Here is a 23,708-nt window from a genome sequence, read left to right on the forward strand (position 1 = left end):
ACTGGGCTGGGGTCTTCTCCCAGCGTTCCAGTGTGGAGGTCGGTGATTTGGGCTCTCTTGGTTCAGAGCCCCCCTTTGAACCTGGGACACCCTCTGGAAAGGCTCCTCTATGCTGGGCAAGGGTCCTAAAGCTGTTTTCCCCTTGTCCCGGGCCTTCCTCTCCCTCTGACAGGGGTCACAGGATCCGCAGTACTGTCGGACAGTAACAAAGCCCCCAGGCCAGTAAAAGCTCCGCAGCAGCCTCTGCTGGGTACGCCAGGTTCCCTGGTGCCCTGAGAGAGGAATGTCATGGGCCCGGCACAGCAGCTGGCGGCGATACTTCTGGGGTACCACCAGCTGCCTCCTGATCCCCCCTGACTCCATTTTCCCTGGGGGAGCCCATTCTCGGTACAGGTACCCCTTCTCCCACAGGAACCTTTTCCGGCCACCTCGTCCCATGGTCTGTACCGCATTGAGGTCGGCCAGGTCCCTTATCTTCCGCAAGGAGGGATCTCTCTGCAACTCGGCCTGGAACTCAGCAGCTGGGACAGGGATGGCCACCTGCTCTTTCTCGCCCGCTGGGTCTGAAGCTGCAGCCTCCCTGAGCCATGTCCCTGGGTGTTCCCTCCCCACCAGGTTAGGGTCCTGTGCCTCAGGCAAGGCACCCTCCCCAAGGCCAGGGCACAGTGCCCCTTGCTGGCTCTGACTGCGGGTCACAACCAGGGCACCCTGGGGGTTGCTTAGCCAGTCCTCCAGGTCCCGTCCCCCCCCCCAATCAACACCTCAGTGAGCAAATGGTGGTGTACCCCCACATCCCTGGGGCCCTCCTTGGCCCCCCACTTCAGGTGTACCCTCACCACAGGCACCTTGAATGGGGGTCCCACCCACCCCCATCAGGGTCAGGTAGGTGTTGGGCACCACCCAGTCTGGGGCCACCACCTCAGGCTGGGCCAGTGTCACCTCTGCACCTGTATCCCAGTATCCATTGACCTTCCTCCCATCCACCTCCAGGGGAACAAGGTACTCTCTCCGCAGGGACAGCCCCGCGCCTACAGTATAAACCAAAAACCCTGAGTCTGGAGCATCCAGCCCCCCAGAGGAGCTGTCCTGGAGCTCTCCTCCCTCCTTAGCAGGTGGTATGCTGCCAGCCCCCCTGGCCGGGGAATGCTGCCCCTCGTCCGGCTGGGTCTCTACCCAGTCAACCCTCTGTGGGTTCGGTCTGCTCAGTCTGTCCCTGAGCCTGAAGCACTGGGCCCGTATGTGGCCCCTTTGGCCACAGTGATAGCAGCCCATGTCCCATGGGTCCCCTTGAGCGGGTTGGATGGACCTGACGCTGGATGTTCCCCTTTGGTGGGCGTTCTCCATATTTCCCTGCTGGGAGGTCCCATGGTGACTCTCTCTCTGCGTTGTGGCGGGCCTGTTCCTTTGGGACTCCTCCCTGTTATCCCCTGCCCGACTGTTCACAAACTGGTCGGCCAACTGGCCTGCGGGGTCTCTGGCTTTTGGTCCATCAACCATCGCCTCAGGTCGGATGGGCACTGCTCATACACGTGCTCCAGTACGAATAGGTCAAGCAGGTCCTCTATAGTTTGGGCCCCAGCTGTCCACTTGCGGGCATACCCCTGCGCCCGGTTGGCTAGTTGCAGGTATGAGACCTCACGGGTTTTACGCTGACTCCGGAACCTTTTCCGGTACATCTCAGGGCTCAGCCCAAACTCGCGGAGCAGGGCCTTTCTGAACAGTTCGTAGTCCCCTGTCTCCGCCCCTTTCAGTCGGCTGTACACCTCCCTGGCTGTGGGGTCCAGTGAGGGGATGAGAAACTGGAGCCTGTCTGCAGGGTCAACCTGGAGCAGCTCGCAGGTATTCTCAAAGGCCGTCAGGAAGGTCTCCATGTCCTCCCCCTCCTTACGCGGGGCCAGGAAGCACTTATCAAAGCTCTTTGCAGTCTTGGGTCCCCCCTCGCTCACCGCAGCCGGGGTGTAAGAGGGCTGGACTCACCCCTGCGGCGCCTCCTGCTGGTTGTCCAGGGAATTAGCTCTCCAGCCTCTGGAGCGCCCTCTGCAGGCCGGTGATCCACCTGTCCTCTTCCTCAGGCTCCCATGTCCCTCCCAGGACCCCGGTGCCCCTTGCTCTGGGTGCTGCCCCCTGGCAGTACCCACACGCTCGGTCTCCCCTCCCAGGGGAACTCCCACCCACTATCCCCATCTTGCCTCAGCACTAGGCCACTGCCAGTCACCAACTAGCCCCCGCTCCCTGGGGCAGACTGCAGTATAGGCCACTCATCACTGGCAAGGAGGGTTTGGACCTGCTGCCTTGGCCTAGCCCTGGGCTGCCCTCTGCAACCCCCAGTACCCCTTGGCCTTCCACTAGGCCTCAGCCTGGGGCTATCCAGGCTGGAGCTCCCCAACTCCTCAGCCTTTCCCCAGCCCTGCTCCACTATAGGTGCCCTGTCTAGCTCCCTGCAGCCAGGCCCTTCTCCTTCTGAAGAGAGAGAGAGAGACTGTTAAGCTCCTGGCTCCCAGCCTTCTTATACAGGCCAGCTGGGGCCTGATTGGGGCGTGGCCCAGCTGTGGCTACTTCCCCAATCAGCCCAGTAGCTTTTCCCTTTGCCCCATTCCTCTGCCAGGGCTGTTTTAAACCCCTCTGCAGGAGCGGGGTAACCACCCCGCTACATGGGGGCTCGCTGCTCCTCAGCCTGGCCAGTTCCAGCTCATGCTGACGTTGGTCCTGCTCATGCTGACATTTTTCTCCTTTTCTTCCCACTCCTGCTTCAGTTCTTGCTGCCTTAACTTGAGCTCTTTCAGTCTCATCTCCCTGTCATATTCCAGTCGCATCCGCTTGTGACAATGCGGTTCTGGCGGAACCCAACTGAGAGTGCCAATGCAGGACAAATTGCTCAAACAGTTACAGCCCAAGGCTGGGTTTTTCTCCACCTCTAAGGCAAACCAAACCAGCCAGACTAAGAGGACTTCGGTCTCACCCCGCTGGCTAACCGCAAGTCTCACAAGCAATCTCCTTAGACACTCCAGTTTCCCAGTATTACCACCAGTGCCACTCATTATGGGGACAAATGGTTATGAAAACCAATACCCCAGTAAAAGAAAAAGGTTCTCCTGATCCCAAAGGACCAAGCCCCAGACCCAGGTCAATATACAAATCAGATCTTACCCACAAATCACGCTGTTGCCAATCCTTTAGAATCTAAAATCTAAAGGTTTATTCATAAAAGGAAAAAGATAGAGATGAGAGTTAGAATTGGTTAAATGGAATCAATTACATACAGTAATGGCAAAGTTCTTGGTTCAGGCTTGCAGCAGCGATAGAATAAACTGCAGGTTCAAATCAAGTCTCTGGAATACATCCCCCGCTGGGATGGGTCCTCAGTCCTTTGTTCAAAGCTTCAGCTTGTAGCAAAGTTCCTCCAGAGGTATGAAGCAGGATTGAAGACAAGATGGAGATGAGGCATCAGCCTTATATAGTCTTTTCCAGGTGTAAGAACATCTCTTTGTTCTTACTGTGGAAAATTACAGCAAAATGGAGTCTGGAGTCACATGGGCAAGTTCCTACATACTTTGCTGAGTCTCAAGGCGTATTTGCCTTCTCTCCATGGCTCAGTTGTGTAGCTGATGGTCCTTAATGGGCCATCAAGCAGGCTAGACAGAGCTAACACCAGTTTGTCTGGAATGTCATCCAGCAGCATAGCATAAGTTTGAAATACAGACAGTATAGAGCCAATATTCATAACTTCAACTACAAAATTGATACACACATATAGACAGCATAATCATAACCAGTAAACCATAACCTTGTCTTAGACACCCCATTTGACCCCCTTTATACAAGATTTGCGTGCCACTACAGGACCTTGGTTGCAACAATGATCTATATGGTCCCAGATTATATCAATAACGTCACACCGCTCCCAGGACGGGGAGCTCCGCCGGGACGATCCGCTGCTGGCCGCCGGGGTCAGGGTGCCCTCGGTATTCGCTGGGCTTCCCCCAACCCCTCCCCTAGGTATAGGTAGGCAGGGTCTTGGGATGTCCTCGGCAGCAGTCTGACCCCTCCCAGCCATGTCAGGCCCCGGGGCCCACGCTGCATCCGCCGGGCGGCTGGCCTCAGGGACAGGGCTCGGTTCATCCAAGCGATCCCTCTCCTCCAGGTGGGCAATTAGCTGTTCTTTGGTGGACCTCCCAATGTGCAGCCCCCTCTGCCTGCACAGCTCCACCAGGTCGCTCTTAAGGCGTTTAGCATACATCCTCCTGCTGGCCACACGCTGGCCTGTGCTCTCCGCTTTTCACCATTCCAGGGGGACCCCAAGTGTGCCAGCCCTTCTTCAGGTCACCACCTCTCTGCCAGGGTCGAGCTTCAGACTCCTCTGCCCCTGGGACCGCTCGCTGCAATCCCCAGGGGAACCCTGTTACTGCAAACGTCCTTCTCTCTCCCAGGGTCGAGCGGCAAGCTCCTCCGCCCCTGAGACTGCTCGCTGCAGTCCTCAGGGGGACCCCGTTACTCCAACAGTCCTTCTCGCTGGTCACACATTCCTAGGGGTTAATCGCTCCCTGAAACCGTCCCTCTCTGAGCCTTCAGCACGCCTGGTCCTCGTTATCCCCCCTCTGTTTTACTGCTCCCCAGTCACTTACTGCAAGAAGCGCCATTCACGGGGTGCAGTAGATCCCACTTTTGCCACCAGTTGTCACGGAGTATGGGGGACTCAGGGCCCTGCACCCCCGGCTTCCTGCGATTCACCATGACTCTCAGCCAGCCAGTAAAGCAGAAGGTTTATTTAGACGACAGGAATACAGTCCAAGACAGGTCTTGCAGGCACAGACAACAAGACCCCTCTCAGTTAGGTCCATCTTGGGGTCCCAGGGCACCCCAGCCCCTTGGGAGGTCAGAGCCCCGTCTGCCTCCCAGCCATATCACCAGCCAGCTCCTGAAAAACTCTTCCTTCAGCGACCCCTCCCACAGCCTTTGTTCAGTTTCCCGGGCAAAGGTGTCACCTGGCCTCTAACCCCTTCCTGGGTTCTCATGTTACATGCTCAGGTATTCTCCAGTCGGTCAGTCTCCCATCCCCCAATGCAGACTATCCTAGCCACACTCCCCTGTCAGCATTCAAAGACCACAGTAAGAACAGTCCCAGTTCGTCACAACATCCCAGAATCATGTTTGCTTTTCTTGCAACAGCATCACACTGTTGACTCATATTTAGCTTGTGGTCCACTATAATCCCTAGATCCCTTTCTGCCGTACTCCTTCCTAGACAGTCTCTTCCCATTCTGTATGTGTGAAACTGATTGTTCCTTCCTAAGTGGAGCACTTTGCATTTGTCTTTGTTAAACTTCATCCTGTTTACCTCAGACCATTTCTCCAATTTGTCCAGATCATTTTGAATTATGACCCTGTCCTCCAAAGCAGTTGCAATCCCTCCCAGTTTGGTATCATCCGCAAACTTAATAAGCGTACTTTCTATGCCAATATCTAAGTCGTTAATGAAGATATTGAACAGAGCCGGTCCCAAAACAGACCCCTGCGATACCCCACTTATTATACCTTTCCAGCAGGATTGGGAACCATTAATAACAACTCTCTGAGTACGGTAATCCAGCCAGTTATGCACCCACCTTATAGTAGCCCCATCTAAATTGTATTTGCCTAGTTTATCGATAAGAATATCATGCGAGACCGTATCAAATGCCTTACTAAAGTCTAGGTATACCACATCCACAGCTTCTCTCTTATCCACAAGACTCATTATCCTATCAAAGAAAGCTATCAGATTGGTTTGACACAATTTGTTCTTTACAAATCCATGCTGGCTATTCCCTATCACCTTACCACCTTCCAAGTGTTTGCAGATGATTTCCTTAATTACTTGCTCCATTATCTTCCCTGGCACAGAAGTTAAACTAACTGGTCTGTAGTTTCCTGGGTTGTTTTTATTTCCCTTTTTATAGATGGGCACTATATTTGCCCTTTTCCAGTCTTCTGGAATCTCTCCCGTCTCCCATGATTTTCCAAAGATAATAGCTAGAGGCTCAGATACCTCCTCTATTAGCTCCTTGAGTATTCTAGGATGCATTTCATCAGGCCCTGGTGACTTGCAGGCATCTAACTTTTCTAAGTGATTTTTAACTTGTTCTTTTTTTATTTTATCTGCTAAACCTACCCCCTTCCCATTAGCATTCACTATGTTAGGCATTCCTTCAGACTTCTCGGTGAAGACCGAAACAAAGAAGTCATTAAGCATCTCTGCCATTTCCAAGTTTCCTGTTACTGTTTCTCCCTCTTCACTGAGCAGTGGGCCTACCCTGTCTTTGGTCTTCCTCTTGCTTCTAATGTATTGATAAAAAGTCTTCTTGTTTCCCTTTATTCCTGTAGCTAGTTTGAGCTCATTTTGTGCCTTTGCCTTTCTAATCTTGCCCTTGCATTCCTGTGTTGTTTGCCTATATTCATCCTTTGTAATCTTGTCACGGAGTGTGGGGGACTCAGGGCCCTGCACCCCCAGCTTCCTGTGATTCACCATGACTCTCAGCCAGACAGTAAAGCAGAAGGTTTATTTAGGCGACAGGAATACAGTCCAAGACAGGTCTTGCAGGCACAGACAACAGGACCCCCCCCTCAGTTAGGTCCATCTTGGGGTCCCAGGGCGCCCCAGCTCCCTTGGGAGGTCAGAGCCCTGTCTGCCTCCCAGCCACATCACCAGCCAGCTCCTGAAACTCTGCCTTCAGCCACCCCTCCCACAGCCTTTGTTCAGTTTCCCGGGCAAAGGTGTCACCTGGCCTCTAACCCCTTCCTGGGTTCTCACGTTACATGCTCAGGTATTCTCCATTGGTCAGTCTCCCATCCCCCAATGCAGACTACCCTAGTCACACTCCCCTGTCAGCATTCAAAGACCACAGTAAGAACAGTCCCAGTTCGTCACAAATCTGTCCTAGTTTCCATTTTTTATATGACTCCTTTTTATTTTTTAGATCATGCAAGATCTCGTGGTTAAGCCAAGGTGGTCTTTTGCCACATTTTCTATCTTTCCTAACCAGCGGAATAGCTTGCTTTTGGGCCCTTAATAGTGTCCCTTTGAAAAACTGCCAACTCTCCTCAGTTGTTTTTCCCCTCAGTCTTGATTCACATGGGACCTTACCTATCAGCTCTCTGAGCTTACCGAAATCCGGCTTCCTGAAATCCATTGTCTCTAATTTGCTGTACTCCCTTCTACCCTTCCTTAGAATTGCAAACTCTATGATTTCATGATCACTTTCACCCAAGCTGCCTTCTACTTTCAAATTCTCAATGAGTTCCTCCCTATTTGTTAAAATCAAGTCTAGAACAGCTTCCCCCCCCGCCCCAGTAGCTTTTTCAACCTTCTGAAATAAAAAGTTGTCTGCAATGCAGTCCAAGAATTTGTTGGATAGTCTGTGCCCCGCTGTGTTATTTTCCCAACATATATCCGGATAGTTGAAGTCCCCCATCACCACCAAATCTTGGGCTTTGGATGATTTTGTTAGTTGTTTAAAAAAAGCCTCATCCACCTCTTCCACCTGGTTAGGTGGCCTATAGTAGACTCCTAGCATGACATCTCCCTTGTTTTTTCCCCCTTTTAGCCTAACCCAGAGACTTTCAACACTTCCGTCTCCTATGTCCATCTCCACCTCAGTCCAAGTGTGTACATTTTTAATATATAAGGCAACACCTCCTCCCTTTTCCCCCGTCTATCCTTCCTGAGCAAGCTGTACCCATCCACACCAACATTCCAATCATGTGTATTATCCCACCAAGTTTCAGTGATGCCAACAATGTCATAGTTGTATTTATTTATTAGCACTTCCAGTTCTTCCTGCTTATTCCCCATACTTCTCGCATTTGTATATAGGCATCTAAGATACTGGTTCAATCTTGCCTCCCAGTTTTGCTCTGACCCTCCTTTCTCTCTGCCATTATAGCCCACACTCCCTCTTGTTTCCGAGTAATACAGCCGTGTTAGTCTGTATCCGCAAAAAGAAGAACAGGAGTACTTGTGGCACCTTAGAGACTAACAAATTTATTAGAGCATAAGCTTTCGTGGACTACAGCCCACTTCTTCGGATGCATATATGAATCCGAAGAAGTGGGCTGTAGTCCACGAAAGCTTATGCTCTAATAAATTTGTTAGTCTCTAAGGTGCCACAAGTACTCCTGTTCTTCCTCTTGTTTCCGACGCATCTCCCAGGTCTCCATGTTCTCCACTTACCTGTGGGCTTTGCTCACCTGTCCCCATTGAACCTAGTTTAAAGCCCTCCTCACTAGGTCTCTCACTCTGTCCATCTGTCTCTCGCTCTGTCCGGCCGTCTCTTGCTCTGTCTGTCCATCTCTCACTCTGTCCCCGCTGCGCTCCATCTGTCTGCCTCTCTTTATGTCCGTCCGTCCCTTGCTCTGTCCGTCCTTCCGTCCATCCATCTCTCTCTCTCTCTCTCTCTCTCTCCTGTTCTTGCTCCCAAAGGGTGCCCCTGAGGGGGTTATCGACCGCTGTAACTATGTCCGAGTGGGCACCACCCGTGTCCCACTCACACCCCTGGTGAAAGACAAGATCTTGACTGTCATCAAGGAGTGGGGGACGGGGCGGGACACACTGCGCTGCCTGGCCCTGGCCACACGTGACACCCCCCCCAGGAGAGAGGACATGGTGCTGGAGGACTCCACCAAGTTTGTCGAGTATGAGGTCAGGTTCAGGCCTCCCCCCAGGGTCTGATGGGGCAGTGGTTGGGGGGGGGTCAGTGCTGGTTGGGACAGTGGTTGGGGGGGTCAGGTGGGGCTTGGTTGGGGGAGGGTTTGGGGAGATGGAAGCAGGGGTTGGTTGGGGGCTGGGAGTGGGGAGACTGGGGGGTTGTTTGGGGAGTAGTTCGGGGAATGGGGGAGGGGTGGTTGGGGCGTGGTTGGTGGATGGGGCAGGGGTGGTTGGTGGATGGGGGTTGGTTGGGGAGTGATTGGGGGATGGGGCAGTGGTTGGTTGGGGTGTGGTGAGGGGATTGGGTATGGTTGGGGATGGGATGGGGATGGTTGGGGGATGGGAGTTGGTTGGGGATGGGGCAGTGGTTGGTTGGGGTGTGGTGGGGGATTGGGTCTGGTTGGGGGTTGGTTGGGGATGGGTTGGGGGATGGGGCAGTGGTTGGTTGGGGTGTGGTGGGGGGACTGGGGCTGGTTGGGGCATGGGGGGTGGTTGGGGGATGGGGGGTGGTTGGGGATGGGTTGGGGGGATGGGGCAGTGATTGGTTGGGGTGTGGTGGGGGGATTGGGGCATGGTTGGGGGATGGGGGTTGGTTGGGGATGGGTTGGGGGATGGGGCAGTGGTTGGTTGGGGTGTGGTGGGGGGATTGGGGCTGATTAGGAATGGGATGGGGCTGGTTGGGGCATGGTTGGGGGATGAGGGGTGGTTGGGGATGGGTTGGGGGATGGGGCAGTGATTCGTTGGGGTGTGGTGGGGGGATTGGGGCTGATTGGGGGTTGGTTGGGGATGGGTTGGGGGATGGGGCAGTGGTTGGTTGGGGTGTGGTGGGGGGATTGGGGCTGATTAGGGATGGGATGGGGCTGGTTGGGGCATGGTTGGGGGATGGGGGTTGCTTGGGGCGTGGTTGGAAGGTTGCTATGGGCCCAGCATGTGCTAATGGCTCCCCCCCAAAGGTGGACCTGACCTTTGTGGGCTGCGTGGGGATGCTGGACCCACCCCGGAAGGAGGTGATGGGCTCCATCCAGCTGTGCCGTGACGCCGGCATCCGTGTCATCATGATCACGGGGGACAACAAGGGCACGGCCATTGCCATCTGCCGCCGCATCGGGATCTTCACCGAGGACGAGGAGGTGACGGGCAGGGCCTACACAGGCCGCGAGTTCGACGACCTGCCCCCCGCCGAGCAGCGGGAGGCCTGTAAGCGGGCCTGCTGCTTCGCCCGTGTCGAGCCCGCCCACAAGTCCAAGATTGTGGAGTTCCTGCAGTCCTTTGATGAGATCACAGCCATGGTGAGGGGGGACTCCAGGGGGGTGAGGACAGGATCACTGGGGTGGGGGCAGACAGCGGGGGAAGGGAAGAGGGTCCCTGCCATGGCAGGGGGAGAGAGGCTGTGCTAAGGGACTGTGTGCTTGGGGATCAGCGGGGTTTGGGGATCCCACACTCAGTGGCTTACCCCACACTCACACACAGACAGGCGACGGGGTGAATGACGCCCCTGCACTGAAGAAGGCTGAGATTGGCATCGCCATGGGCTCTGGCACAGCCGTGGCCAAGACGGCCTCCGAGATGGTCCTGGCTGACGACAACTTCTCCACCATCGTGTCCGCCGTGGAGGAGGGCAGGGCCATCTACAACAACATGAAGCAGTTCATTCGCTACCTCATTTCCTCCAATGTGGGCGAGGTCGTCTGGTGAGTGCCCTGTCCCCCGATTGCGACCATCCTGTCCCATCAACCCACCACCAGCCACGCCAGCCTTCCCCTCCCCTCCCCTCCCCTCCCCTCTCCCAGCCACGCCAGCCTTCCCTTCCCCTCCCCTCCCCCAGCCACGCCAACCTCCCCTTCCCCAGCCACACCAGCCTTCTTTTCCCCTCCCTTCCCCCAGCCACGCCAGCCTTCCTCTCCCCCAGCCACGCCAGCCTGGGCCCCCCCAGCCACACCAGTCTTCCCCTTCCCTCCCCTCTCCCCAGCCATGCCAGCCCTTCCCCTCCCCTCCCTTCTCCTCTCCCAGACACACCACCCTTCCCCTCCCCTCCTCAAGCCACGCCAGCCGTCCCCTCCCCCAGCCACACCAGCCTTCTTTTCCCCTCCCTTCCCCTCCCCCAGCCATGCCAGGCTTCCCCTCCCCTCTCCCCAGCCATGCCAGCCCTTCCCCTCCCTTCTCCTCTCCCAGACACACCACCCTTCCCCTCCCCTCCTCAAGCCACGCCAGCCATCCCTTCCCCCAGTCACACCAGCCTTCTTTTCCTCTCCCTTCCCCTCCCCCAGCCACTCCAGCTACACCAGCCTGGGCCCTCCCCTCCCCCCCAGCCACGCCAGCCTTCCTCTCCCCTCCCCCCAGCCATGCCAGTTTTCCCCTCCCCGCCCCCAGCGATGCCAGCCTGATCCCTCCCCTCACCCCAGCCACGTCAGCCTTGTCCCCCCCTCCCTCAGCCACTCCAGCCTTGCCCTCCCCTCCCCTCCCCTCCCCCAGTCATGCCAGCCTTCCCCTCCCCCAGCCATGCCAGCCTTTCCAGACAGAGCCTGCCCCAAGGGGCTCCCCACAGTCTGGCGGGGCTCTGGGCTGAGCAGAACGGACTGGGCTGTAACCTGCACCCCTCTGCGCTACCCTAAGGGCTCTCTGTGCCGTGGCCAGCTAACTAACACACCCGACTGCACGCCAGCGCTATGGGGCTGTCCCTGCCACGCTGGGCGATGGGCACCGTCCCGGCAGCATGGGCACGTCTCTGCCAGGGTCTGGCTCAGCGGGACTCACTGGGCAGAGCTCACGGGGAAAGCAGGAGGCTGCAGCCCAGAGGTTCAGTCCAAGGAGGTAGTGAGGCCGCGTGGCCAAGCCTGGCGGGAGAGGGAGACCCCAGAGGTTTGACACACTGAAGGGGGGCCCCCCTAGAGACTGCTGCAAAGCTGGGGGCGTCGCACTGATCCTGGGGATTGGGGACACCTTGCCCCCTCCCGCCCCGAACACACCAGCCCTGCCCCCTCTTCTGTCTCTCACTCCCCCTCTCTCCCCACAGTATCTTTCTCACAGCCGCCCTGGGCCTTCCAGAAGCCTTGATCCCCGTGCAGCTGCTGTGGGTGAATCTGGTGACTGACGGGCTCCCGGCCACTGCCCTGGGCTTCAACCCCCCAGACCTGGACATCATGGACAAGCCGCCCCGCAGCCCCAAGGAGCCCCTCATCAGTGGCTGGCTCTTCTTTCGCTACATGGCCATTGGCGGTAAAGTCCTCCCACCCTCTCCTGCAAAGCCCCAGCCCCTTCTGCTGTGCACTCACGCCTCCCCTCTGCTCTGCCCACAGGCTACGTCGGAGCTGCTACAGTGGGTGCCGCTGCCTGGTGGTTCATGTATGCAGAGGATGGTCCTGGCGTCACCTATCACCAGCTGGTGAGAGCTGGGGGCCCTGTGCTGTGTGTGTGTGGGGCGGGCTCATCTGGACACTCTCCCCAGCCGTCAGTGCTGGCCCCAGCGCAGAGCTGGGGGCCCTGTGCTGTGTGTGTGTGGGGCGGGCTCATCTGGACACTCTCCCCAGCCGTCAGTGCTGGCCCCAGCGCAGAGCTGGGGGCCCTGTGCTGTGTGTGTGTGGGGAGGGCTCATCTGGACGCTCTCCCCAGCTGTCAGTGCTGGCCCCAGTGCCCCAGCGCAGAGCTGGGGGCCCTGTGCTGTGTGTGTGGGGGGAGGGCTCATCTGGACGCTCTCCCCAGCCGTCAGTGCTGGCCCCAGCGCAGAGCTGGGGGCCCTGTGCTGTGTGTGTGGGGGGCGGGCTCATCTGGACGCTCTCCCCAGATGTCAGTGCTGGCCCCAGCGCAGAGCTGGGGGCCCTGTGCTGTGTGTGTGTGGGGAGGGCTCATCTGGACGCTCTCCCCAGATGTCAGTGCTGGCCCCAGCGCAGAGCTGGGGGCCCTGTGCTGTGTGTGTGTGGGGCGGGCTCAGCTGGACGCTCTCCCCAGCCGTCAGTGCTGGCCCCAGCGCAGAGCTGGGGGCCCTGTGCTGTGTGTGTGTGGGGCGGGCTCAGCTGGACGCTCTCCCCAGCTGTCAGTGCTGGCCCCAGTGCCCCAGCGCAGAGCTGGGGGGGGGGCATGTTCTTGGCGGGGGGATTCTGTGTCCCTTGCTAGAAGCTGTGTGGGGGAGGAGTTTGGCTGGAGCACTGTGCTGTCTGCATTTTGACCCCCCCCCCTTCCCCTCCCAGTCCCATTTCATGCAGTGCACAGAGGAAAACGTGGACTTTGAGGGGCTGGATTGTGAAGTGTTTGAGTCACCTGTGCCCATGACCATGGCCCTGTCTGTGCTGGTCACCATCGAGATGTGCAACGCCCTCAACAGGCAAGGACCCCTCCCCGCCCCCTCCCCCCTCCCCCCGCCCCCCGCCCAGCCCCCCCTCACTCTCTGCCTCTCTCTCTGCACAGCCTGTCTGAGAACCAGTCCCTGTTGCGCATGCCGCCCTGGGTGAACATGTGGCTGCTGAGCTCCATCTGCCTGTCCATGTCCCTGCACTTTGTCATCCTCTACGTCGACCCTCTGCCCGTAAGTGTGGCCCTGCCGAGGTGGCTGTGCAGCGCCGTGCGCAGGCGGGGGGAGGGGGCAGCGTTACTCTCACCCACTAGTGGTAGAAGGTCCCATCTGCTCTCTCCCCACCCCAAGCACTGCTCCCCAGGGCTGTGGCATTCCCCTTCTCCAGGCTCGTGTGCCCCTGCCTTGTTCTCCCCATGATCTCCTCCCCCCTTTGCTCTCCCCCCCAGATGATCTTCAAACTGACACCCCTGGACCTGACCCACTGGCTCGTGGTGCTGAAGATCTCGTTCCCCGTCATCCTCCTGGATGAGGTGCTGAAATTTATCGCCCGGGACTACCTGGAAGGTAAGGATGCATCCCTGCCATGGGGCAGGCCTGGGTAGCGTGGCCCAGCGGCAGCCCCACAGGAGGCTCCCAGCAGGATTCACCAGCTGGAGCCGGGACGTGAATTTGTGCAGATGCCAGTCCCGCCTGATGGGGCTCAGTGACCTGCCCCCCGAGCTCCAGCTGGCACCAGGGTGCCACCCCCTTCTCTGTCCTCCATCCCATCCATACTACTAACCACGAACCATCAGCATCACCTGCCATGTAACAGACCCATCAGGGCAGCTCAAACGGGCCCAGAACAGCCCCAGCACCACAGAGCTGGCTGCTTACTGCCCTGGGGACTAGAGCAGGGGGGCTGGGAGCTAGGATGCTTGGGGTCTATCCCAGCTCTGGGAGTGGAGTGGCATGCAGTGGTTAGAGCGGGAGGTGGCGCTGGGAGCCAGGAGACCTGGGTTCTCTCCCGGCTCTGGGAGGGGAGTGGGTTGCAGTGGTTAGAGCAGGGGGGCTGGGAGCCAGGACTCCTGGGTTCTCTCCCGGCTCTGGGAGGGGAGTGGGGTCTAGTGGTTAGAGCGGGAGGTGGTGCTGGGAGCCAGGACACCTGGGTTCTCTCCCGGCTCTGGGAGGGGAGTGGGTTGCAGTGGTTAGAGCAGGGGGGCTGGGAGCCCGGACTCCTGGGTTCTATCCAAGATCTGGGAGGGGAGTGGGGTCTAGTGGTTAGAACGGCAGGCTAGACGTCAGGACTCCTGAGTTCTATCCTGGCTTTGGGAGGGAAGTGGGGCCTGGTGGGTTAGAGCAGGGGGGGGCTGGGAGCCAGGACTCTTGGTTTCTATCCCAGCTCTGGGAGGGGAGTGGGGTACAGTGGTTAGAGCAGCAGGACCAGAGTCAGGACTCCTGTTGTTTTTTACCCCATCTGTCCCTGCCACCTGTTATAATCTGTGCCCTTTATCTTCTGGGAGTATCTGTTTCCAGTCTCCCCAAGGGGCTGGGCCAGACTGCTGCTGAGCTCTGCTCCCCATGCTCTGTGCTGCTCTGGTGTGGGTTTGAGCCCCATGCCCTCGATGGGTTTCACCTTCCATCCATCCCATGTGCAGGTCTGGACTAACCCTCTCTCCCGCACAACCTCCTTCTCTGCGCTCTGTTAACACTGGTTTCTTTTATCCTTTCCCCTTGTAGCATAATCTCCTTTCCCTCCATCTCCTTGATCCTGTCTCTCAGGTATCCCACAATCCTTTGCTGCATGCCTTGCCTGCCCCATGTCTATCTGTCCCCAAGGTGCTGCAGAGTGTGTGTGTGGGGGGCGGGGTGAGGGGGGTGCATGTGAAATCTCACTGCTTTACCAGCTACTCCTGGCTGGGTCCCAATGCAGTTTGGCAGTTGGGGTCTGGGGCCGGGTGGTGTTGCCCATTTGAGCCTTAGCGCTGCTCTCTGGCTAGGCTGGGTACCCCCATTGCCTTCTCTGCCCCCCGCTGTGCCTCTCCATTCCCTTCCATTCGCCCCCTGGCTGTGGGGACCCAACGGGGTGTCACACATGCTGCTGCTGCGCTAGGGGGCTCTTCCCCCATGGCCCATCATCCTCCAGCTACCAGTAAAGGGGCCAGTTGCTGTTGCTCTTATTTCCACCGGCTGCTGCTCTTAGGGTGACCAGATCGCAAGAGTAAAATATTAGGACACATGGGGAGGGGGGCAGCCACAGGCTCACAGCCCCCACTGGAGCCATGGGGGAGGGGGGGCGCATAGCCCTAGGAAGCTGTGAGGGGGGCATATGGCCCCTGCTGCAGCCCCTGCCACAAGCCGTGGGTCAGGAATTAGGGTTACCATACGTCCTCTTTTTCCCGGACATGTCCGGCTTTTCGGCAGTCAAACCCCCGTCCGGGGGGAATTGCCAAAAAGCGGAACATGTCCGGGAAAATGGCGGCTCTGTTTAAGAGCCGGGCTGCCTGAACGCTACCGGCTTGGGGCTGCCCCGTGCCTGGAGACCCTGCGCCGCCGGAGCCCGGGAGGGGAAGTGCCCGGCTAGGGGCGCAGGGTCTGGAGGCACGGGGCTGCCCGAAGCCGGTAGCTCTGGGGCAGCCCGGTTCTTAAATAGAGCCGCGGGGACTGGAGCCTCCAGCCGCCGGGGCTGTGTGTAACTGACCCAGTGTCAGTTACACAGAGCCTCAGCCGCTGGAGGCTCTGTTTAAGAACTGGGCTGCCCGAGAGCTACCGGCTTCGGGCAGCCCCCTTGCCTCCGGACCCTGCGCCCCCAGCCGGGCACTTCCCCTCCCGGGCTCCGGCGGCGCAGGGTCCGGAGGCACGGGGGCTGCCCAAAGCCGGTAGCGCTGGGGCAGCCCGGCTCTTAAACAGAGCCTCCAGCTGCGGGGGCTCTGCTCCTCTTCGGCTCTGCGTAACTTATACAGTGTAAGTTACGCAGAGCCGCCGGAGCCCCGGAGGGGAAGTGCCCGGCTGGGGGCACAGGGTCCGGAGGCATAGGGGCTGCCCAAAGCCCGAGCGCTACCGGCTTCACGGTTTGCTGGGCAGCCTCCAGACCCTGCGCCCCCGGCTGGGCGCTTCCCCTCCCGGGCACCAGCTGCGCTGGGGAAGCGCCGGCTGGGGGCGCAGGGTCTGGGGGCTGCCCGGGAAACCGTGATGCTGGTAGCACTGGGGCAGCCCTTTCCCCCTGGCTGGGAGTGGGAGGGAGGAGGGGGCGGAGTTAGGGTGGGGGAAGGGGCGGAGTTGGGGCGGGGCTAGGGGTGGGGAAATGGGCGGGGCCATGGCCCGTGGAGGGTCCTCTTTTTTTATTTATGAGATATGGTAACCCTATCAGGAATGCATGGTCCCGGCTCCAGCCCCTGCTGCAAGGGCGGGGCTCAGGGCTGGGGCAGGGGGTTGGGGTGTGGGAGGGGGTTCAGGGTGCTGATTCTAGGAGGGAGTTTAGGTGCAGGAGGGAGCTCAAGGCAGGGGGTTGGGGTGCAGGAGGGGGGTTGGGGTGCTGACTCCAGGAGGGAGTTTGGGTGCTGGAGGGAGCTCAGGGCTGGGGCAGGGGGTTGGGGTGTGGGAGGGGGTACAGGGTACGGGCACCCAGCAGCACTGACCTCAGGCAGCTCTGGGGAAGCGGTGATATCTCTCTTTGGGTCCTAGGCGGAGGCACAACCAGGCAGCTCTGCACGCTGCCTCCGCCCACAGGCGCCACTCCACAGCTCCCATTGGCCATGGTTCCTGGCCAATGGGAGCTGTGGAGACGGTGCTCATGGTGGGTGCAGGACACAGAGCCCCCCGGCTGTCCCTGTGCCTAGGAGCCAGAGGAAGATTTCACCGCTTCTGGGGAGCTGCGTGGAGCCAGGTAGGGAGCCTGCCAGCTCCGCACCAACCGGAGGCCTGGCAACCCTACAGTACAGGGACATCGATCGGGATGTGGGACAAAGAGTTAAATATCAGGACGTCTGGTCACCCTAGCTGCTCTGCGGGGCGAGGGTAGGGCCTGGAGACAGCAGCTCCTGGCACTGCTGAGATCCCTGCCAAGCAGCTGCTGGTTAACTAGGGAAGTGGATGTGGTTTCTCCCACTTAGTGTCTCCCTGGGCGTTAGCACCAGTCAGCCCCTGTCCTGTCCCAGAGAGAGACCGCTCTGCTCGAGTGCTGCCTGGGGGCGTGGGCAGCGAGCCACGAGAGGGTGATGCTGAGGGCCAGACTGCAGGTCATTCTGGACCTTTTCGACTGGTGGGGCAAGGGCTGGAGACCAGACCTTGGAGGCCATCCTGCCATTGGGGCACAAACCCTGCCACCTGGGGTTGGGCACTGGCCCGGCCCTGAGGACCTCCCACCCCCGCCTTGTCTCATGTGTCCCATCTCTCCCCACAGTGGGTTTAGAAGACCCGAAGAGGAGGAAGAAGTGACACCTCTGGCCACTAGAGAAACTGCATCTTCACTCCAACAGTGAAGAACCCCTCGGTGCCCCCTCACCTCCCCATGAGCCTCGGCCACCACCTCTTATTTAACAGCTGCTCCCCTCCACCAAAGGCTGCAAGCAGCCCTCCCTCTCCCCCCCAGCCGGGTGGGGTGGACATCATGGGGGTTTGCCTGCTGCGTTTGGAGAATGGGGGGAAGCTCCCCCTTGCAAACTGCCTGCCCTCCTCCTGGCCTTCTAGCTACTTTGCTTCTGTACATTTTGAGCTGCTAGTCTTTCCTAGCGGCCCCTGCCCGTCCCGCCTTCCCCCCATTTCCTTGCTGGGCACCCAGCCCATTCGCTGTGTTACCAGCTCACACCTAGTGACCTCTTCACTCACCGGGTGGGTTTTTTTTTAATGCAAAAAATAACTGAACAGACGGAAACATTTTGTCAGGCCAATGTGCAGCTCCCAGAGGAGGAAATGAAGAGACTGTTCTAGCTGCTTATTTATTGACATTAAAAGATAAACTCCTTAACGCTGCCTGCGCTCCAGACTCTTCCTTCGCCTCCTGGGGCCACAATTGCTGCTCTTTGAAAAGTACCACAATTGGAGGAGCGGTCCGGAAAAGGCCAAGATGTGTCCCCTGCTGGCCCTGGGTGGTATTACAGCCACTCCCCCCCCCCACTAGGGGATGTGGAAAAGGTCAATGGCTGCAGTGGGGTTTTGCTTCTGCCAGAGAGCTCCAAAGTCCAGCAACTGTTGGAATATGGGCTGGAATTTTCTTTTGATGCTCATTCTGTAACCCCACTGACTGCACCTGAGGTTGGTGCATGAGGCCCCCCCCCCCCCCCACACACACACATTGCTCCATTGGAGTCACAAGGCGCTAACTGGACAGATCAGCACAGTGTAGCCTGGGATCTTGATGAATATTGGGGTGCTTTGCTGGATTGTCATGACTGCCTTTTAAATCCTGGTTATGTTTCCAGAGAAAAGCAAGCAAGAACTTTTAATGGAACTAACGCTGGAAAAGAGAGAGCTGGTGAAACCAAAACATAGCGCTGTGCATGTGTGTATGTGTGAGGGGGTGTAGGTCTGTGCGAGAGGACGGGTGTGTGCATGTGCATGTGCGGGTGCAGGTGTGGGTGGGTGTATGTGTGTGAGGGTGTGGGGGATGTAGGTATGTGTGGAGGTGGGAGGGGGTGGAGGTGTGTGTGTGGGGGGGTATGTGTGTGAGGAGGAGTAGGTGTGTGTGTGGGGGCGGGTGTGTGCGGGTGCAGAGGTGTGTGTGTGGGGATGTATGCGTGTGAGGGTGGGGGTGCATATATGCGTGTGGGAGGTGTATGTGTGTGGAGAGTGTATGTGTGTGGGGGTGGGGGGGATGTAGGTGTGTGTGGAGGTAGGAGGGGTGGAGGTGTGTGTGTGGGGTGTGTGTGGGGGGGTGTAGGTGGGAGTGTGTGCATGTGCGGGTGTGTGGGTGTATGGGTGGGAGGGTGTAGGTATGTGTGTGTGGGGGTGTGCATGTGCGGGTGTGTGTGGGGTGTATGTGTGTGGGGGGGTGGAGGTGTGGGGGTGTGCATGTGCGGGTGTGTGGGTGTATGTGTGTGAGGGTGGGAGGGTGGAGGTTAGTGTGTGGGGGGGTGGAGGCGGGAGTGTGTGCATGTGCAGGTGCGGGTGTGAGAGAGCGAAAACCCTGCTGGGGAATGAAATGCGGGGGGCAGGACATTATTGAAGGGGTGCAGGGCTTGGTGAGCTGCTTGGGGCTCAGGCGCCTTCTCTGCTGCAGAAACACGACCCGATGCTCGGCGGGGGGTGGGTCCTTGAAGCATGGGTCAGTTATAGGATCATCTCCTAAATTGTTTTGGGAAGGGCTCTTAGCGTGGCCTTCCGTGAGAACCAGCCCTCAGACAGGCAGTGCAAGCCCTATTGCCCCCCCCCCCAGCAAAACGGGCCAGCGCTGGCCAAGACGCTGCTGCTTCCTAGTTCCTGTTTCTCTGCTGCCCCAATGGCCTTTTTGGCGCCACCATCGAGTGCCAGGGGTGCCAATCGAGCTCACAGCACACAGGGCCCATGCTGTGATTATGAAAACAGGTGCCCACAGTCCCCCGTGGCACACAATTAGCGCAGGTGAAAGGCAGGGGCAGGGCGAGCCCCCAACCAGAGCAGATGCAGCTGAGCAGCTGCTGGTGCAGAGGGTGATAAGAAGGGGAGGGTTGGGGTTACTGCTTGGGACCCTATTACAGCATATACTCGGGCAAATGACTGCTAGGTCCTGGGCTGCATCCCATAAGGCAGCAGGCTGGCAGCAGAGGGTGCCATGACAGGCTGCGCCCTGAACGGGCAGTGCCACCCTTAGGCAAAGGTTGGAGGAGCAGGAGACACCCGTGCTTCCAGTAGGAGGTGCTGACCACACAGTGAGAGACACTAGAATAACCTCTTCCCCACTGGGGGCAGTGACCACTGGTGGCCTGGATAAAGTGGCACTTGCAGAGCTGGAAGAGATCGGGGGCGGGGGCAAGGGCTGGGCTAGCAGGGGGCTACAGGTTGGATTTGCTGGGCACTAGAAGAGGTCGGGGGGACAAGGGCAGGGCTAGCAGGGGGCTGCGGGTCGGGTTTGCTGGGCACTGAAAGAGGTCAACGGGGGCAAGGGCTGAGCTAGTGGGGGCTGCAGGTCAGGTTTGCCGGGCACTGGAAGAGGTCGGGGGGACAAGGGCAGGGCTAACAGAGGGCTGCGGGTCGGATTTGCTGGGCACTAGAAGAGGTCGGGGGGGCAAGGGCTGGGCTAGCAGGGGGCTGCAGGTCGGGTTTGCAGGGCACTGGAAGAGGTCGGGGGGGGCAAGGGCAGGGCTAGCAGGGGCTGCAGGTTGGATTTGCTGGGCACTAGAAGAGGTCGGGGGGACAAGGGCAGAGCTAGCAGGGGGCTGCGGGTCGGGTTTGCTGGGCACTGAAAGAGGTCAACGGGGGCAAGGGCTGAGCTAGTGGGGGCTGCAGGTCAGGTTTGCCGGGCACTGGAAGAGGTCGGGGGGACAAGGGCAGGGCTAACAGAGGGCTGCGGGTCGGATTTGCTGGGCACTAGAAGAGGTCGGGGGGGCAAGGGCTGGGCTAGCAGGGGGCTGCAGGTCGGGTTTGCAGGGCACTGGAAGAGGTCGGGGGGGGGCAAGGGCAGGGCTAGCAGGGGCTGCAGGTCGGATTTGCTGGGCACTAGAAGAGGTCGGGGGGGGCAAGGGCTGGGCTAGCAGGGGGCTGCGGGTCGGGTTTGCCAGGCACTGGAAGAGGTCAACGGGGGCAAGGGCTGGGCTAGCAGGGGCTGTGGGTTGGATTTGCCAGGCACTGGAAGAGGTCGGGGGGGGGGCAAGGGCTGGGCTAGCAGGGGGCTACAGGTTGGATTTGCTGGGCACTAGAAGAGGTCGGGGGGACAAGGGCAGGGCTAGCAGGGGGCTGCGGGTCGGGTTTGCCGGGCACTGAAAGAGGTCAACGGGGGCAAGGGCTGAGCTAGTGGGGGCTGCAGGTCAGGTTTGCCGGGCACTGGAAGAGGTCGGGGGGACAAGGGCAGGGCTAACAGAGGGCTGCGGGTCGGATTTGCTGGGCACTAGAAGAGGTCGGGGGGGCAAGGGCTGGGCTAGCAGGGGGCTGCAGGTCGGGTTTGCAGGGCACTGGAAGAGGTCGGGGGGGGCAAGGGCTGGGCTAGCAGGGGGCTACAGGTCGGATTTGCTGGGCACTAGAAGAGATCGGGGGGGGGCAAGGGCTGGGCTAGCAGGGGGCTGCGGGTCGGGTTTGCCAGGCACTGGAAGAGGTCAACGGGGGCAAGGGCTGGGCTAGCAGGGGCTGTGGGTTGGATTTGCCAGGCACTGGAAGAGGTCGGGGGGGGGGCAAGGGCTGGGCTAGCAGGGGCTGCGTGTCATGTTTGCCGGGCACTGGAAGAGGTCAACGGGGGCAAGGGCTGGGCTAGCAGGGGCTGTGGGTTGGATTTGCCGGGCACTAGCAGGGCTGGTCGTGGGAGGAAGGACCAGAAAGTGCACTGCCTTCACACAGAGCCCAAATGAGACCTGGAGGAAGCAGAGGCAGGAAAGAGAAGTGGATCTATCCACCAAATTCCTTGTCACCGCGCCCCTCAGGGAAATCTCGGCCAGAGCAAACGCAGAAGCCGTCCAGCGCTACCTCCTCCAGCCCTGCAGCTACCCCCGCAAGGCACTGACGGCCCAAGGGCCCCCCTTTGGGTCACAACTGGTCAAGGCATTGTGCTCTCTATATGGCAGCCACGCTAAGGGTGACAGCCTACCACCCACGAGGCACTGGCATCTGCCAGCAGGACCGGGGATCCTATCAGAGCCACGGCACCTGCCAGAGCTGATCATCTGGCTAACAACCCAGTGCATGCCCCCACTGAGCACCTCCCAGTGGCACTGGGCTCACATGGGGCGATCACCACTGGAAGCACCTGGACTGCGGTCCTGGCCCCCAGGCAGGGCCCAAGCAGTGGGAGGCCCAGGGAGGAGGCACTGAAGCCTGACCCTGGGGTGGTGGTGAGGAGAACAGAGCAATGAGGCAGGAGCAACCCAACATTCTCACAGGTCAAATGAGAGGGGGCACCCCCGACTTGAACGAAACAGGTGTGCTGAGCGTGGCCTAGCCATGCCCCTTTCCTCGTTAGTTTGGTGGTGAGTATCCTCGCCTGTGATGCGGGAGACTGGGGTTCGATTCCCCGACAGGGAGAGCGATACCTTTGGCGGGGAGGGATAGCTCAGTGGTTTGAGCATTGGCCTGCTAAATCCAGGGTTCTAAGTTCAATCCTTGAGGGGGCCATTTAGGGAACTGGGGTAAAAATCTGTCTGGGGATTGGTCCTGCTTTGAGCAGGGGGTTGGACCGGATACCTCCTGAGGTCCCTTTCAACCCTGATATTCTATGATTCATGGGGCATGCCTGCTACCTGGGGACAGGTGTGTTTCCCCAGCCTTGCGTCTTTGCCCATACCTGATTGGCTGGAGGCAGGGGGAGGGTGCCACTCCAAACAAGGACACAAGCTTAACTATGGCCCACCAGGAGGGCTTGAGCAGATTGGGGCGGCAGGAGGAGGATGGGGGACAAGCCCAGGAAGATTTGGTGAAGGGAGGGTGTGACGAACTGGGACTGTTCTTGCTGGGGTGTGTGAATGCTGACAGGGGAGTGTGACTAGGATGGTCTGCATCGGGGGATGGGAGTCTGCCCGAGGGAACATACCTGAGCTTGTAACATGAGAACCCAGGAAGGGGTTGGAGGCCAGGTGACTCCGGGGCCCGGGAAACTGAACAAAGGCTGTGGGAGGGGTCGCTGAAGGCAGAGTGGAGAGATGGCTGGGAGGCAGAGATGGCTCTGACCTCCCAAGGGGGGCTGGGCTGGGATGCCCTGGGACCCCAAGATGGACCTAACGGAGGGGGTCCCTGTTGTCTGTGCCTGCAAGACCTGTCTTGGACTGTATTCCTGTCATCCAAATAAACCTTCTGCTTTACTGGCTGGCTGAGAGTCATGGCGAATTGCAGGAAGCCGGGGGTGCAGGGCCCTGAGTCCCCCAATACTCCGTGACAACTGGTGGCAGAGGTGGGATCTACTGCACCCCGGGGACGGCGCTTCCTGCAGTAAGTGACTGGGGAGCAGTAAAACGAAGGGGGATTGACGGGGACCAGGCGTGCTGAAGAGTGAGAGAGAGACGGTTATTACCCCTGGGAGTGTGTGACCAGCGAGAAGGACTTTTGCAGTAACAGGGTCCCCCGGGGGGATCGCAGCGAGTGGTCCCAGGGGCGGAGGAGTCTGCAGCTCGACCCTGGCAGAGAGGTGGTGACCTCGAGAAGGGCTGGCATACTAGGGGGCCCCCTGGGAACTGTGGGGAGCTGTGAGCACACAGGCCGGTGAGTGGCCAGCAGGAAGATGTATGCCAAGCGGCTTAAGAGCGACCTGGTGGAGCTGTGCAAGCAGAGGGGGCTGTGCATTGGGAGGCTCACCAAAGAACAGCTCATTGCCCGGCTGGAGGCGGAAGATCGCGCGAATGAACTGATCCCTGTGTCTCAGGGAAGCAGCCTGGCAAATGCAGCGCAGGCACCAGTGTCTGTCCCAGCTGGGAGTGGTCAGCCGGTTGCTGAGGGCTTCCCGAGACCCCTCCTTCCTATGCCTAGAGGAAGGGTGGGGAGGAGCCCAGCAAATACCGAAGGCGCCGTGGCCCCCCCGGCCAGCAGGGGACCCTCCCGGCGAAGCTTGCCGGCCAGCAGAGGATCCTCCCGGCGACGTTCGGCATCCGTGGAGCGGAGTTGGCTGGAATGGGAGAAAGAGCTAAAACTGAGAGAGCTGGAGGATCGGGA

General features: G+C 59.2%; 1 protein-coding gene across 2 annotated transcripts in view; it reads left to right on the forward strand.

Moving 5' to 3' along the window:
- The window catches only part of LOC128829658 (sarcoplasmic/endoplasmic reticulum calcium ATPase 1), a 44,061-nt gene extending 26,143 nt beyond the window's left edge, over nucleotides 1-17,918 (forward strand). The window contains exons 14-23 of one of the 2 annotated variants that reach the window (XM_054015131.1): nucleotides 8,456-8,674; nucleotides 9,634-9,969; nucleotides 10,151-10,371; nucleotides 11,694-11,896; nucleotides 11,977-12,062; nucleotides 12,865-12,998; nucleotides 13,082-13,199; nucleotides 13,415-13,532; nucleotides 14,688-14,729; nucleotides 17,350-17,918. In XM_054015131.1, the coding sequence (XP_053871106.1) occupies nucleotides 8,456-8,674; nucleotides 9,634-9,969; nucleotides 10,151-10,371; nucleotides 11,694-11,896; nucleotides 11,977-12,062; nucleotides 12,865-12,998; nucleotides 13,082-13,199; nucleotides 13,415-13,532; nucleotides 14,688-14,692 (1,440 nt within the window). In that variant the 3' untranslated portion in view covers nucleotides 14,693-14,729; nucleotides 17,350-17,918. The remainder of the gene's footprint in view (nucleotides 1-8,455; nucleotides 8,675-9,633; nucleotides 9,970-10,150; nucleotides 10,372-11,693; nucleotides 11,897-11,976; nucleotides 12,063-12,864; nucleotides 12,999-13,081; nucleotides 13,200-13,414; nucleotides 13,533-14,687; nucleotides 14,730-17,349) is intronic. The other variant, XM_054015130.1, reaches the window with a different exon arrangement.
- Nucleotides 17,919-23,708: the final 5,790 nt, after the last annotated feature.

The sequence above is a fragment of the Malaclemys terrapin genome, unplaced genomic scaffold (assembly GCF_027887155.1).
Source record: "Malaclemys terrapin pileata isolate rMalTer1 unplaced genomic scaffold, rMalTer1.hap1 H_1, whole genome shotgun sequence".
Lineage (NCBI taxonomy): Eukaryota > Metazoa > Chordata > Testudines > Emydidae > Malaclemys > Malaclemys terrapin.